The sequence below is a fragment of the Lagopus muta genome, chromosome 10, assembly GCF_023343835.1.
Source record: "Lagopus muta isolate bLagMut1 chromosome 10, bLagMut1 primary, whole genome shotgun sequence".
Classification (NCBI taxonomy): Eukaryota; Metazoa; Chordata; class Aves; order Galliformes; family Phasianidae; genus Lagopus; species Lagopus muta.
Genome location: NC_064442.1, coordinates 14,382,560 through 14,399,334, shown reverse-complemented (window position 1 = coordinate 14,399,334; position 16,775 = coordinate 14,382,560). Strand labels below are relative to the sequence as shown.

Genomic DNA, 16,775 nt, shown 5'->3' with positions numbered 1-16,775 from the left:
AAAAAACAAACAAAAAAACAAAAACTCACCACTCCCCAACAAAATACTGTCACCTGCAGAAACACTGAAGATTGAAAAGTAACTGCCACTCTTAGACTGACTCCTGTTTTGCCCATTATTTCTTACCTTACCCAATTTTCGCAATCAGTTAATCAACCAGACAATGCAAGATAATTACCTTTGTATTTTTGGAACCAAAACAGCTGATCCGGAGAAACGTCAAATTAACCCCAAATAATTCATACTGTAAGTGAAGCTTTTAAACTGTCAGCACGCAATTGGGAACTGTCAAGTGGAAGGACATGTGCAGTGTGTCTACTGCTGAATAAGGGTTCCACAAGCAAAAATGTACTGCTTCTGAGGAAGGTTCAGCATCAGAAATGGAAAATGTTTTTTCTCTCTCATACTTTCCTTCCAATTGCTTTGGATTCACAAACCAACAAAGGATATGACTGAACATTTTAGACATCTGTCATCAAGAACTGATGGGTGTTGTTACCAGCAACTTCTTTTCCTAATAGTTGGATTGATATTTTCACTGTCAGACACTTCCTTCACAATAAGTTAGACTAAGGAAGATAAGCACAGCGCTGGTTAAGGAAGATGAGCACATGGTCTCTGGGAGACTTCAAAATGCCATTCTGATGTTGGTTTTACTTACCATCTGTACAACCTTTTACTGTTTGTACTGTCATTATTGCTTTTCTGGTAAAGGTTCCTTTCCATTCACAGGATACATGCTATGTACTAACAGAAATTATTCTGTCAAATCACAGCGGGAGTTTTTTAAAAGCTGAAAGGGAAAACTGCATTGACTATTTATACTACTAAGAACATATTTACTGAATAAACACAAACTTCAGAAATAGATGCTAATGCTTTAGTATGGTTGCTAGTTATTTCCCACAGCAGTGGTATTTCACAGGAACCTGGAATACTGTCTGATGATGGATCCTTCATGAGGAAGGAGAAAAAATGTTAAGGAGAGGAAAGGAAGTAATTTTTAAATGACTTCCTAAATTCTATCACCCCAGATTAGGCTCTGTTATACAAATTATAAGAAGGCACGTGATACATTTTTCGGGAGCTCTTCAAAAGGCTAACAACTCTTTTTCCAGCAGAACAAACAATGAGGGATTGGGTATGTGAAGGACTCAGGCCTGTACATTAAACCTGGCTCCTATATCCCATAGCAACAGCACTAATGTCCTTCTGAAAGGACAACTGTTGCCGATGTAATTTCTACCTTCATGCAAAACAGGCAACATAGAAAAGACACCGATGTTTTAATCGCTCTGCACAGTGTTACAAAGGAAAGGAAGGCACCAGCCATCCCAGCCGCTCTCCCCATGCACACAGCGTGCTGTGGTGGCAATGTCACAGATGGCTCACACCTGCACGGTGCAGATCTCACAGATACCTGTGTGCCCCGACACAGCCCTGATGTGGACTCAAAAATACAAGCTTGTTATTTTGTACACTTGCTTCATTTTTGTTATACTTTCTGCCTTGCTTGCCCTGTTTTTAAAATGTAGCCAAATATTTGTGGCTAAAACTCCGATGAATACTCTTTTTTTGACACCCCTTTTTGCTCTCTACCTGTAATGAAAGTGTATTCTGCATGAAGGTCTATCCATTAAAAAGTACTGTAAAACCAAAAATTCAAATCTGACACATCTTGAGTTAACATGGCTCTGTCAGGAAGTTACTGTAAAGGCAGAGCAGAAAGGCATCCACTTGACTTAAGAGAGGCTGATTTTTTCCTGATTCTTATTGTTCAAAAGAGACACAACAACCTTCCAGAAACAGAATGCGTACTCAGCTGCCAGCATTTCTGTACAGTAAGAATCTGACACTTTTCACCCAGGATCCCATACTTTCATTCGGACTTCTTGAGATCTGTTTTTGACTCAGAGATCACATACATCAAAACTGAAGTGCTAAAACAGAACCCCACTGCAAGGACGCGAGTGGTGCAAAGGCAGCGGCCTGGCCTCAGCACCACGTGGAGCTGTGCAGCACACATTCAGCTCCCTTCACACTGACACAACCACGGGACTTGAGCCTTTGCTTCCTTCACCTCTCACGTTCCAAAAGCACCACGTTCCCAGCTCCACAGAAATGCCGCAACATTTCATTTCTATTAGCTCATTTTTCACTAATTTTCAAAAGGTTTCGAAATTACCTCTTGGAAAAATAACATTTGTTGGAACCACAGCAACCTTCAATACTTAATAAAATCACTTTCTACCAGTGTTGCCTTCAGAACAGCATAGCAGGCTGTGTGCTGGCCGGGTGCTCACAGCTCTACTGTAAAGGGCACGGCTTAGGAAGCTCTTGATCATTTTTACAGTCAGAAACTGAACACCTCCTATTTCAGTAGTGCTCATCAACAAATGCTTTTATTGCTACAACAGAAGAAAAGCATCCAGTTTACTTTTCTGCTGGAGCTGCAATCAGTGAAATGCATGATAGGGAGATAATTACCTGCTTTTATTATTGATAAGTTACACTGTCCATTAGCTCCTTATTATGCATGCCAAAGTTGTACCTCTGGTTTTGATTTTTTTTTTCAACTAGAAAGCAGCCTTGCTTTTTCTAGGAGGACAAGTATCAAACTAAATCTTTTTAAAAAGCTGCATTCCCCTATTTTCACCTAAGTAAAATCAAGCTGCTTCTGTGAAGAGCGAATGTAAAAGTGACATTGAAGTTACATGTTCATTACCCCACAGCATCTCTAGATGAAATGCATTCAGCTCAAAGCTCCTGCTCTTATCTCGCCAACAATGAAGGCTTATCTGAAGCCCTCACACTAAGCCATGCTCTTTTCTGCTACAAATGGCAGCAAAAAATAAAATAATAATAAAAAAAATCTCCTAAGTAAATTATGTCCTCACATTAATGTAATTCTGCTGACACAGGCTCCTGATAGGTGACTGGATTACCAGAACTGTACAATAAGGATATTACTTGCTTGTTCTGCAAAACATATTATTCATGATGATGGCATTTAGAAAGGATGAAAATTCATATTCAAAACCGAAGACAAGCTTGCAAAGTCACCTACTTGCATTAACTTGTATAAACCAGACACGCTGTCTGTGTAAGTTTAAGCTTGTAACACAGTTCCAACTGTTGCTCTGTCCACAGATGGGGTCAGCACAGACACCAAGTCAAAATAGTGAGTTTATCTTTACTTACACTTTAAGCAATAGAACAATAACGCAGCAAGAATGAAACAAAACAAGGTGAAATGACACAGCAAAAATAAAACAGAACACGGTAATGCACCTAATTATTCCTATACAAGAGTAACTGCAGTGATTAAGAAAGACGTGTCACCAATTGCCCAGCTACTGCACCACCACTCAGATCCACACTCACAGGGAAGCTCCTATGCAATGTGTCCATCCACAGGTGAGGGCTCCAACTTCGCTGCAAGCAGGGCCAGCTTTTATACTGCTGAATAAATAAGTTCACATATCTTCAAGGGTGGAAACGTCTGGTTTCATTCTCCTTTTTGGATTCCACCTCAAGCCTGGCCAGGGCTCAAGGAAGAACCAAGGAAGTTTGTGTATTAGGCCTTGACACCGTGCTTCTATACAAGGAAAGGTTAATAACATTCTTGTAATGTTTGATCTAAAATAACCTCATTAAGACACATATTTCTCTAATAGTCATACTCACTCTGCTAACCATCAGATACTGATGCTATATAACGCGTGGTTGTGAGGTTCATCTCAAGGTCCACTCTGGGTTGAGGTGCACTGTTCAGATCTTACTAGTTCAGCTACCCATGTTTCAACCAAGCTGCTGTAAAGACCGGAACTCCACAAGTTACCATGCAGTTTGTCTCCTCTCAGCCAAAAAAATAAAATAAAATACAAAACAACAACAAAAATCAATATATCCTTAGAAGCACTTACACTGAAGAAGTTTCTCATTTTTTCTGCATACAACAATAAAAAACAAGCATGTATTTGTTAGAGCACTGTGAAATAATTCCTTTTTTAAATAATCACAGTCTAACAACATCTCATTACAAGTGGCTGTGTACTAATCAGAACTTACTGCCACTTAGTTCTGCAACTCAAAACCCCACCCAAAAAAGAGGCAGGCAGCCCGATGCCTACATGCAAATACCATTTGCACAGCCAGAACAGGTTGAACCCTTTGTTGCATGGTATTTTAATTCCAACAACTTCAGGGTTTTTGCTTGCTTTTTTTTTAAGAAGTGTACCATTTTTGCACAGCGTTAATTTTGAAAAATGGGAGTTTAAGAGAAGGAGAAAGGAGGAGGAGGAGGAGAAAAATCCCTTTCACAATACCACTGTATTGTACATTCTGGAGAGCAAACCAAGGATCCTTAGAACACACAACCCACTGAATTTATACCAGAGACGCTGCATGCAAACTGTGACTGCAAAAATGGCTACAATACAGTTTAAAATAGAAGAGCTCAGGGTGGAAAATGTATACCAACAGATTACATACACAAATGGCCAATGACAGCCATCAGAAAAGCTTAAACAAGTGTATCACTAACGTTACATTGAGGAATTACTCTGTATTTCTCTAAGTACTATAAAATAAATTCACAATAATTCTACAGCCATCAGAAATAACACCTTCTAAAGCACATCCTACCTACTGGTTTCATTTATTACTATCCAAACACACGCACCCATTAAAGCAGGAGACGTATTCACCAAGGTAAGACTTCCCCAGAGCTGCTTTAGGACATGGGAGTTATGGTTTCATGCAACCACTACACAGCCTGTAAGTGTTCCCACTAACCGAGAAGATCCACATGCATAACATGACTGCTGTAGCGAAGATCACTTCACCCTTCATACCAGGTGCTAGATGGTAAGCACACAGCAGAGCAGCCGTACATCTGCTGGAAATTCACCACAAGTGTACTTTGAGGAGAAACTCCTGACTGCTCTTAGTTACCGGGCTGTGGTTAGCGCTACGCAAATGCCTTAGATCACATAACCTCAGTTCTCCCAGATGAAACTAAACTGAAAGGCGGGCTAGGTGTTAATTGGCTCTCAGGCTGTAGCACCACTTTAGAGATACTCAGAAGCAACACCCCCTCCCAGCTGGCTCCTTCACTCTGCAGATCCGCACGGCAGCACTGAGGCAGGTGCAGCCAGCACACTGAAGTACCAGGAATCCCTTCTATCAGGCAGAATTAAGGAGGGAGTGCACGTCCTCCAGCCAAGAGTTTTCAGTCTGACTTCACAGGTCCTAGCTGAACTAATTAGGAGTAAATGGAACAGTGCAGTTTTGTTTGCAAAGGAAATGGCTCTTAAGAGAGCATTCACACTGTATGCATTTTGTACAGGCATCTAACTCACACACACTATGGTTTGGTAGTGAGGCTTAATGCCTACAGCAATCACACTGCATCTCCTAAGCTCTTACAGCACATCTTTTAGTCTCAGTTTATCCCCAGTAAAACAGTATGCTTTTAGAACAATCCACAATGGAAAAACTGAGTGGGAGCATGCACGTGAACTGGAGCACTGACACACCCCTACAAACCACCAACAGTGATGAGAAATTACGCTGGGGAGAGGACTATGCCTCAAACAACATCGCTACACACTTTTAAAGGAATTACGAACCATTGTTCTTAGAAATTCATGTTGTAGCCCTTGGCTATAGGAGACATTCTGTGACTTGAGGGGACTTACTCTGGGACCAGTTTTAATCTTAAGAAATGGCTTGCACAGAAGTGGTGATGCTTTCAATGTGTAAATAGTTTGATTATAAATTCCCTAGCACAGTCACCTTTGCAGGCTATTCCTTCAAAGCAGTATGGCTATTCCTGCAGAACAGAGGGAACGTAAGGGTATATTCTGCTTCCAGGAGAGGACTTCTATACAAATAAACCACCACAATTGTTATACATTGTTTCAGGCAGCCCTGTGATCTTTTCTGTCTTTTGATTCCAAAAGGCACAGGAATTAGTAGAAAAATTAGCCAAGAAAGAAAAGCCAATTAAGCATGATAATTCACAACTCATTCCTTCAACACGCTGCAGCGTACAACTAAAACAGAGGTGCGGTAAGTTCAGCAGCTACTAATGAACGGATTATTGACCTTGGAAATTCCCACTTCAACTAAGCTACTTAGCCACTCCGAAGTCTGGCAGCACTCTGTGCTGCTCCACACAGGCAGCCCTCAGTTTCAGGGCAGGACCTGCTGTGGCTTCAGCAAATGCTCATACATTTCCAGGGTAAGACAATAACTGGAAAGGACAACCAGAGTTGACTAAGCCCTTAAAAGGCTTTTAGAATAAGGTTTGTTAAAGACTAAGACACTGAGAGTTCTTTAGGACTCACCATAGTATGAAAAAGTGCTTGATTTCTACAGTGCTTGATTTCTACAGTACAGTGCAATAAAAGCACTTATGTACCTTATTTCTCAAGACTGAGAGAAAAGTGCTTAGGAGAAAAGCACGCTTCTTATTCTTTGATAATTTATTCTATAAGGTAGAATTTTACATTAAAAATTAAGTCTTTAATTTGGAAAAGAAAGTATAAAGAAAGCCCCATTCTAACAGCGTAAGAGAATAAGGAAGGAAGGCTTTCCAGTGAACAATCCTTGCAATCCCTCCTCTTACTTTTTACAGCTTCTACCAGTTCACAACACGTGTCCATAAAGCACATCTTTCTTCTCCATTACCTATGCTGAGCAAGTAGCAATCAAGAAATCAAATCAGAAAGCACACCTATCCTTGGTGTACAGAGAAAGGAAAGCATCTAAAAAACCAGAAGAGAAACGACATGTCTTCCAGCATATTGATAACCCCCAAAATCCTCACAGACATTATGGGGTTCAAGGGGAAAAGGCATCAGTGGGAAGGCCGTGCTTGCTGGAACACACAGTCAGCTGCACACATTGCGGCTTGCTCTGTTGAGATAAGGCACCAGATCTGCCTCAGTGGCGTTGTTTTATTAGCACGTTAATAAGTGAGCAGTCAGATTCCCGATTTGAAATTCACACCTCACTGTGACAAAAGCTGGCATTTCAGGGGCTTACGGCTCAAAGGACGCTGTTATGACAGAATCAAGGTTACTCGCATGAACTGATGTTTCCTCTCAAGATTACAGAACATCCTGGAGAATCGAGAGAAGTATCCTAACAATGACTGCAAACCGCTCTCCTGCTCTATAGGACTGGTTAGTTACCGAGCGACGTGCTGCACACAAACAGGTGGTTCCGAACCCGCACCATTCACCCAGCGGTTCTGGTCCCTAACCAGCACTTTAAGCACGGAAAGCTTTCCGGGCCGCCACAAGAACGAGCAGCCAAAAACCGGGCTTTACACCGCACGAGGTTCATCCTCACCAGCAGCGCACGCACCGCTCCCGGCGCCCTCGGGATCCACCGCTTCTCCGAGCGCCGCTCGGGCAGAACTTTCACGGCGGCCCGCGCACGGGCTGAGGGGCCGCGAGTGGAGAAGCGCACCGGGATTTATTACCGCCCTTTAAGTCGGGCTAACCACGCGCTACCGAAGCGGGCACGGCCTGCCCGCGCGGCGCTGCCCGTGTCCGCTACTCACCGCGCTCCGTTCATATCGCCTTCGGCGCCTCGGATCCGGCACCGAGACCCCCGGGCGCGGCAGTCGCGTACGCGGCGCTGCCGCCACGGCCGGGCGGCGGCCCTCCCGCGGTTCGGAGCCCCGCACCTGGCCACGCGGTGCCCGGCCCCGCTCCCCGCTCCCGCCCGCAGCGCTGAGGCGGCGCCGCGGCACGCGCCCGCAGTGACCGTTAGGAGCGTTTAACGGCCGGGGGCGCGTGCCGCCGATCCCACCCCAACCCCAGCCCCAACCCGCCCCGCAGCCCCCGCTCACCGAGAAGCCGGCCCAGAAGGGACACGAGTGGCGAACGCGGGCCGAGGTGGTGAGCGCCAGAGCGGCGAAGCTGACGGCCACGATGAGGCAGCCCAGCAGCATCTGCGTGACCCCCAGCGCCAGCATGGCCCGCGAGCGGGCGCGGTGCTCGCGCAGGCGGGACAGGCTGCGAGACAGCGCCGCGGGGCTCAGAGAGCGCGCCCCGCCGGGGGGCCGCGCCGCCACAGCGCCCGGCGGCATCCTCCGGCGGGGCCTCCCGACCGCCCTCCCGCCCCGCGGGCAGCCGACGGCCGCGCCTCATGGAGCAGGCGCTGCCCGGGGCGGCCCGCGCGGCTGCGGCCGGCGGGTGGGGACGGGCGGGCAAAGCGCCGCCGCCGCCACCGCCGCCACCGCCTCCTGCTCTCCCGGCGGCAGAGCGGGGGCGGCCCCAGAGAGCGAGACGCGCGCCTGGGGAGCCGGAGCCGCGCTCTCCGGCCCGCGCCCCTCCCGCGGAGGGAGGCGGGCGGGCGGCGAAGGGGGAGGGCTGCTGGCGGCCAATGGCGGGGAGGGCTGAGGAGGGAGCGGCGGCGGCGCGAGGCCCGGCCCCGAGGCGCTCCGGCTGGCACGGGAGGCCCCGCGGCGGTGCGGGCAGCGCCTGGAGTGCGCTGAGGGGGTTCTACGTCAGGGAGAGTCTAGGAATAGCCTCCCGGCAGCCAGTGTAGGCCCAGTCCTGAAATCGAGGCACGATCGTCACCCTATATAGCAGGACAATGGGGGTGGTCCAACACCGCTGTAGCGCCGGACGCGGGTCGGAGCGGTGCAGGCGGGAGTGGTGGTCTGCAGGCACGGCGTTGAGGCTTACATCTTCATTCACCGGCTCCTTCTTTTTTCGAGAGCTCTTTGTGTACGGTGTTTTGGTTCCTCAGGAGGTAATGGAGAAGCGTACCTTGAGGAGAGCTTCACGACGTTACGTCCCCTCTTTTATCATACTTAATACAGTCAAATATTTTGCTGTAACAGCAAACAAAATAAAAGAAAGAAAGAAAGAAGAAACTTGTTCTTCTTGAGTTAAATCAGCGCTTGTACAAAACCAGCAAGAAGAGCAACTGACAGCGGTACCACTCCCAACACGGCCGGATGCGGCCCCAGCACACATGCATTCATATTTAACCAGTCCCAAAAAGCTCTCCATGCTGAAGACCGCTGTTTTGTTAAAGAAAGCCTAATGCAGAACGCTACCAACTCAACATGGATGTAGAAGAGTTAGCTTAGAGTGCCTCAGTTGCTCATATGGGATATGACCCGAATGGGAGTTGATTAAAACAAAATACACAGCTCTTGGCCCACGTTTCTGCGCCCATTGTCATTCCTGATGCGATTGCTGACTTTCAGTGGGAGTGCTACATCACACCTGAAAGTTGAGGTGGAACAGAAAGATGAAGAGAAATGGAGAGGGGAAAACTAAAACTGACATAAGAGGGGGGAAGAAAAAAAAAAAAAACACCTAAAGCTCTCTGCTATCCTCAGTTCAGAAGACACATTTCAAAGTATAGGAAGACTGTTCTGTTATGCGAGAGTGAAGGGGACTGGCAGAGAAAAAAACAAACAACCGAAACAGAACTTGTGCAGTGATCATGATTAAACAGTTCATTCCCCAGACCACAAATGTTTAAACCTATTCAACAGCAGGATACTTAGGAACTTATAAACACATTTCATACTCTGGCTTCACATCTCATTCATTTCATTTCTCTGCACATTCAGGTGTAACTAGATATTGCCCAAGGTGCAACTTAGCTCTGGATATATAGTTCTTGGACTTCTGGAGGCTCTCTGTTACGACATCTGTTTAAAAATGATACAAGAGCAGTTTGAGAACTGTTACCATCTCCAGCTTTAAATGATGTCGTTTTGCTGAAGAGACTTTTTAAAATACTTTCATGCATATTTTTCATTGCCGTATCATTGATTCTAACAAAGTGGGATGCAGTACTGAAATTCCTTCCAGAACTACAGTAACAAAAGATTTGTAGTCGCCACGTTTGAACACTATAATATATTCATTCTGAATTGAAAAAACAATCCTGAAGGCAGCCAGAAGGGCACTACATATCTGGCAGATTAAAATACATCAGAACTCTGCAGCCAGCATGAAAATGATTTCATTTCTACAGTAACTGTCTCATTATTGTCAGTCTTTACCAGCTCCCAGCCAGTTCAGAAAGCAGCTTCAAGTCTCTTACTAGGAGCTATATTGGTGCACTGACATTTTTATTTACTTTCAGTGTTGGTGAATTTCAGGTACATTGCCTCTGAAATTATTATTCAAAGTCTTGTAGGCAAGTAGTATTTTCCAGTTTGACAGAAACAAGAAACCAATTACAAGAAGTTATTATTCATAGTTAGAATTTATAAGTGCTTATCAATTAAGATACAGCTATTTCATATTATTTTCTAAAATGGTTGGACAGTGCCAGTCTACTATTTGATTCTTTTCATCTTCTGAAGTTCTATAGTAGAAAGTCCAAAGTAGAACTTAACATGGTCATTTTTAACAGCACACAATAATATTTTATTAAAAAGTACATCTGGATTTTAGTGACTTAACTGAAGGATCATTTCGAGCATTTCTAAGTAGGCTTTTATTTCCTTTATTGAAAGAAAATTGAAAGCTAGATTGTGATTTAATCGAATTCAAAGACTTGGTTTACTGAGAAAAACATATAAGATTTACAGGTAAGTGGTTTGAAGTGCTTAGAAAGCAAAAATCAATAATTCCTCAGGTTGCTGAGATTGTAGATTTTCCAGGAAGGGACATGGAATCAGAAATGAATCTGCTTGTGGGCGCATCTGCCAATTTTTCTTTAATAGTATGCACACGTCAGTGAAGATAAAAAGCCAAAATCTATCAGATTTCAAATTGCCATCAAGTTGAAGTTATCAAAATACTTGAAAAGATACAGATTATGCCTTCATCTATTTTTCCTCTTAGCCAGAGTTTTCTGTTGATAGATTGCTAAGCTTTATTGGTTCCACCACCATTATTTGGTAAGGGGACCTGATGAAAAAAAAAAAAAGCAGTATTTGCAAAGCATAATTTCTCAGTCAACCAATCAGCACGGTACAAAAATTACAATACTTACTTGGCTGCGTAGATTTACCCTCAATAAAGCTGCTGTCTAAAAGCAGATGGTCTTTTTAGTTGTAAGGGAGTAAAGTTTTAAGCATAGGGCAAAAGGAATTTCCTTGGAGGAGCAGAAATTACTGTTTGATGGCTAAGATGTTCAGGTTTTATTTTCAGAGGGATGGGGTAGGTAACCAAAACAGCTCAGCGGCCAGCTGAGCCGCTCACACCAATTTAGTTAAAACCCATAGTAGGTAAGCACAGCTTTTTCTAGTATAGATATAATAAAATGTTCTTTCCAGCCTTGCAACTCGTGAACTGAAGGTAAGGATTATTAATTTTTTTCCTTCAATGGAATAGTAATTCACATGGGATTATTTCATACAAAGTTTCTATTGTGATTTATTAAATCAATCTCTAACAGGATATTACATATTAAAAAAAAAAAAATTTTGTTATTCATTTGCTGTGAACTGTCAGATTTTTCTCTTTGACCTTTATTGCAGCGGACTGTGATTTTCCTTCTAGAATTTTCATCAGCTCCAGCTGACTTCCAAAGAAACAACAGATAGAAATTGTGCCATATCATCTTGTGAGTAAATTATAGCAAAGTTTCAAGAATCTGAAAAAAAAACACTGTATTACAATGAATTTAAATCCATCTGCAAAGCTTCTTTTTAGTTCCCCCTCTATTCTCACTCTTCCCAATAAAACAAGAACTCGAATCTACTCCACAGCAGGAAATGAAAGGGAGACAGTGGGTAAGAGCAGAGTAAGAGCTAATTTCTTTAAGTCCACTCAACAGCATGCATCAATTTTAAAGAAAAAATTGACATGAACTAGTCTAAAAAAAAAAAAATGTATAGAGATGTGTGGGATATGCCAATAGTTGTAAATAACACCAGGAATGTGCACTACTTCTTACCTGTACCCTGCTCCAACAGCAGAGAATAAATCTTAGCAACAAGGAGCAAGGAAACCCAGTTAAGCTGTGCATCTCTTGTGCAAGTTCTTGTGCAAGTGAAAATGAGGATCAGAGTTCAGAATCCTTAAATCCTTGATTCATTTTCCATGGTGTACAAGACACTGCTGTATTCCCAATTACGTGTACCAAACTGGAGTTCCTACTCTGAACATTTTCAGGCTATGTGGTTGAGTATGACAGAGCTTTCTGTAACTGGAGAGAGGAGTCTTTTTAAATCTGAATGACTGTTTTTGGTAACATCAGCCCCAACTGTAATTACTGCGTGGATACGTTTAACAACTGAATATCAAAACTCGAGAGCACCTGGATATGACAAATTTCAGAATCACAACCGATAGAAATTTACGTGTTACATATAGGTGGTTCAACAAGCATGGAATTAACAACAACAGGTGCAGATAATTTATGTAAAAGGTATTTATGGGTTACAGAAAATAGGTACTACAGAGCTGAGAGAACTTCCAATGCCATGGAGACTAAATTTGTAAATACTGTGTTCATTTTTATTAAGTAGTTTCCTCATTCATGAAGTACAAGAGAAATAAGACTTAAACATACCTCAAAATTTGAGTTTGGTCTCGAAGCTTGCATGGATCGGCATAACTAAACAATACTGAAGAAATAAAGCCAGTCCTGCCACATTGCCCGTAGCACAGCTAATTGGTATTGAAATCCTAGGTATATCGGAGAGTCATAGATTGGTTTAGGTTGGAAGAGACCTCAAAGATCATCAAGTTCCAACACGGCTGCCCTGGGCAGGGATACTTTCCACTAGATAGGCTTATCCGACTTGAAAAGTTTGTAGAAAAGTAAGTACAGAGGATAAGGAGAAAGAGGATTTAAACCCTTGTCCAGTTCACCATAACACTGAACCCATACCCACACTTTTAACTTGGGCATACCTTCCCACATGAAGTTAATGACAGTTTTCCTTATAATTAATCATGCTGTGCTTTCAGGACCACATCCTCACCTGGATTATCTGTTAAGCCTGTTAAAGCCAGCTGAGGATCTAAAGTTGAGTCCATGTAATTGGAGACACTTGCAATAGACAAAGACTCACACAGGTGTTTCTGATCACACCTTTGGACATGCCTGCTTCAGCACATCCAGCAAGTGGCAGTTTAAAAGAATGTGAAGTTACATATATACCCTGACATATCTCTGGAGACCTGTAAGAATACACCTACTCGATTTACGAGTTAAGTTTTTCGACATCAAATGCAAAGAAATGTTTAAATAACTGAGCCAGCTGCAATATTAAGATTACCTACACAAATAGGTGTTCATGGAAAGAATACCGACTTTCTAGATACAAAGATCTGCAATTTAAATGGATTAGTGGCAGTGTTGTTTTGTTGTGTTTGGTGGTGGTTGTTTATTTTTAAGTATGTAAATATGTTTATATATCATTTAGATATCTCCAAGGTTAAATCTTCTTCCCTCCTTTCTTTTCAGCTTTTCCTGAAAAAGACTCTGTTCTTTTACTCTACTGTAAAATTTAGGAGCTTTTGGGCCACTTAATTTAAATTATTTGAATCTTTACACTGTTCTTTCAGCTACAAGAATGAAGCTGCACTGTATAACCTAAACTTATAAGATATTGGATCATTTCCTCAAGACTTTTCTTTGTGAAATGCAGATGAAAACCAGAAGGTAAAATTGGCTGTGACACATTTAAACAAACTGGAAGTCATTCTTGAGTACTTTCAGTAGTGACTGAATATATGTGATTAGACATGCAGACAATAACAGTTTTGCCAGGTGTAGAAGATTGAAATATATAATTATATAATGCATAATTATATTGAAAATATACAGAGGAAAAACAACCCAGGAAATTGCAGTTTTTTTTTCATGTTTGAGGAAAACTCGCATGTCTGAGTCAAACCAGCCTTCAGGCAACGTCAGACTTCTATAACTGACAGTTACACAGCAAATCACTCGCTGACCTTGGCTCTGTGGGTTACACTATTATACGCAAACTTTCTTAAACTGTACCTCAATCTGCTTGGCACAAGAAGCCTTCCTTCATAACACAGGGCTTGAAATCTCATTTCTAAAGCAGGGAAACTTGCTTGACAGTGTTATCCAGCTACTAATAATAGGGCTGCACTGTAGATGTGGTCATGAAATGGTTCTCTCTTATCCCTCCCTCTCTCTTTGGAGATCAAACTACCCAGAGGAGAAGCATCCTTCTGCTGATACTCGAGCTCCCACCACTCTTCCCCTCCAGAGAAACCAAAGCAATAGGCTGCAATATGTGCATAAATCTGCACATATGGAAATTATATTGTCCATTTTGATTTGTACCCTATTCCACAGAACAGATGAACTTCACCAACACTCATGTACTTCTCTTTCATTCTTTTCTCACCTACTTAGCTCTCATGCTAGAAAAATTATTAGTCACATTTAGAAAACAGTCACAATTAGAAAAATTATTTGTCACATCTGAGGTAGAGATTTATAAACAACACAGTCAAGGAAATCATTTCTCAGTTCAGAACATCGTGTTAACCTGACATCAGGTATCGATTGCTTTAGCGTAATTATATCATCCTCCTGAAGCTATACTCAGTACTGTTTTGGTCTGTTTTAGGAGTGAAACAGCTTGTCCTCCTCTAGCAGTACACGATCAGTCCAGCTAATGGTAATAGATATGTTAGCAAAAGGATCCATTAAATGCTAAAGTACTTCATTAAATGGTCAGTCTGTAGTGCAAAGAGAAACATCTGTTACTGTCCTCAAAGAGGACATCTGGTTAAAGTTTGCCTTGAAATGTTTGTAAGTATAATGATGTGAAACTTAACATGGGTTTGCTCCTCCCCCACTCCCTTCTTTCCTCCAAGATCACATTCACAGATTTATTTTCTAAGCAACAGGCAGTAGGGCAGTGCCTACCAGGAATGGAGAGCACAAGAGATAGCACCCTTCCTTCTTGTCGGCTGTACAATCCTGGCCTCTATCTCTTAAAAAGTTGACGCATTCAAAAGCGGTGGGTCAGTGGTGAAATTTGGTGTTCCTTAAGCATTTGTATTTTAGAAAATATACACATCTTTCCATGCTGCACAATTCTGTCATCTTTGTCTGCAAGGAGCGATGATATTTGGTATGATCCCTGTCAAGTGCAAACAAGATGCAGTCCATGCAGTCCAGTGAACTTAGCTTCTCTTCTATTTTGTCTGGATACGATCACTACCCATTCACCATCAAATTACCATACAACACATCAAATTCAATTACTGACAGGAAAAAAAAGACACAGTCTATGGATGCAACCCCTGGAGTCATACGCTGTGTATCTTGGTGTGTGGAAGAGCTGATGCAGCTAATTGTGATGGCACTAAACTAAACACAAGCAACCCTTCTCTTTCCCCCATTAATCCCTCTCTTTGGAAACTAATGAATGGCTGGAAGGATATATTGTATACCTGACAGGACTGTGGTACTGTTATAACAGCTACTGCATAACATGATCAAAAATTCCTAGGATCCATCACTGTGCATTAATCTCTATGGCAGAAAAGTAGCCTGACTGTTGAAGCATGTTCAATACCTCCAATAGGTCAGACAGTCCCACTTATCAATATTCACCATTAAAATGCCCAACACCTCATGGGTGTTCATTCCATACAGATGTACAGCACTGATTAAAAGAGGCTTTGTATGGTCAGATGTTTCTTCTGAAAGACTGTAATAATTCACAACAGTTCTCTGCTTACACACCATATCATGCTGGTATTATCAAGGTCTTTCCAAAATCAGCTCACTGTTGGCCAGGAGCAAGGGGGAAATGGATGGGGAATATCAGCATGCAACAAGCAGCATGCTGGGTCATCACTGCTGGGGAATGTGGCTTGCAGTGTCCCCTATCTGCAGTGCCCCAGGGTAAGAATGATAGCATGGTTCAAATCTCTTTGCTTCTGGTGGCGCCAGAACAAGAATTAGCTATAATATTCTTTAGACCTTTAATCAGATCATCAACCTCTGCTTTGCTTTTTTTTTTTCCTCTTTCAAGCATCAAAATGGTAAAATGCATTGGAGTACTAGAAAGAAACTTACACACCTTTCTTAAATTGTGATGGTTGTCAGAGAAGAGCGCACAGATCTGGCACGAACCATATAGGCAGAAAGCACGCCAAGGATATAAACTGGTTTGGCAGAGATCTATTCCTTGGAGAGTTTATAATAAAAGCACCAATATGAAAACATTAAACAGAGAGGCGGGCGGAAAAACCAAGAACTCTCACAGAGTCTTAGTTACTACAAGCAGCTTTTAAAAAGCAGAATTATGTTAACTGCCAAAAATAATTGAGCGGTTTGTCTTGCCGCCCTTCTTACAAAGAATTAATTGGTGAGAAAAACCGTTAAGCCTTTATATTTGCTTGTTTTTTCTTCCAAGAAGTAACTAGCAAAACTAACAGGGTCAGCTTAAGTACAAGCAAGGATTACTCCTCATCCAGAATTATAGTGGAATTCTTGATAGTTAAACAAAAACAGAGCATTAAACTTCCTACCTCACTATGGTGACAGGAACTCTATCACAGCAAGCTAGCCATGCTGGTCTCTGCATTACAGCAAATGTCCTCAAAGCTCAGCACAGACTGGTGATTTGGGTACAAGGACCAAAAATCTTTCCAGCATGCCTACAAATCTCAGTTCTAATGCAACTCTGCTGACCATCATTGATGTAACAGAAAACCGAGGTGGCTGCTCACTCGCTTGGCGCTGGCTTTGCTGAACACGTGGAAAGGTAACAAACACCTGGGGAAACAAGATCTGTGTGGCAAAATGAACTTAAGTTCACTGGAGTCATT

General features: G+C 42.6%; 1 protein-coding gene across 12 annotated transcripts in view; it reads right to left on the bottom strand.

The window, feature by feature from the left end:
* ENTREP2 (endosomal transmembrane epsin interactor 2) overlaps positions 1-8,097 on the bottom strand; it is a 168,644-nt gene extending 160,547 nt beyond the window's left edge. For 10 of the 12 annotated variants that reach the window (XR_007379143.1, XR_007379146.1, XR_007379145.1 and 7 more), the window contains exon 1: positions 7,868-8,097. Coding sequence is in view for 2 of the 12 variants with exons in the window: in XM_048956418.1 (XP_048812375.1) it covers positions 7,868-7,993 (126 nt within the window). In the remaining 10 variants the exon portion in view is untranslated. Of the gene's footprint in view, positions 1-7,377; positions 7,397-7,576; positions 7,596-7,867 lie in introns of those variants that run through there. The other 2 variants (XM_048956421.1, XM_048956422.1) reach the window with 2 other exon arrangements.
* Positions 8,098-16,775: the final 8,678 nt, after the last annotated feature.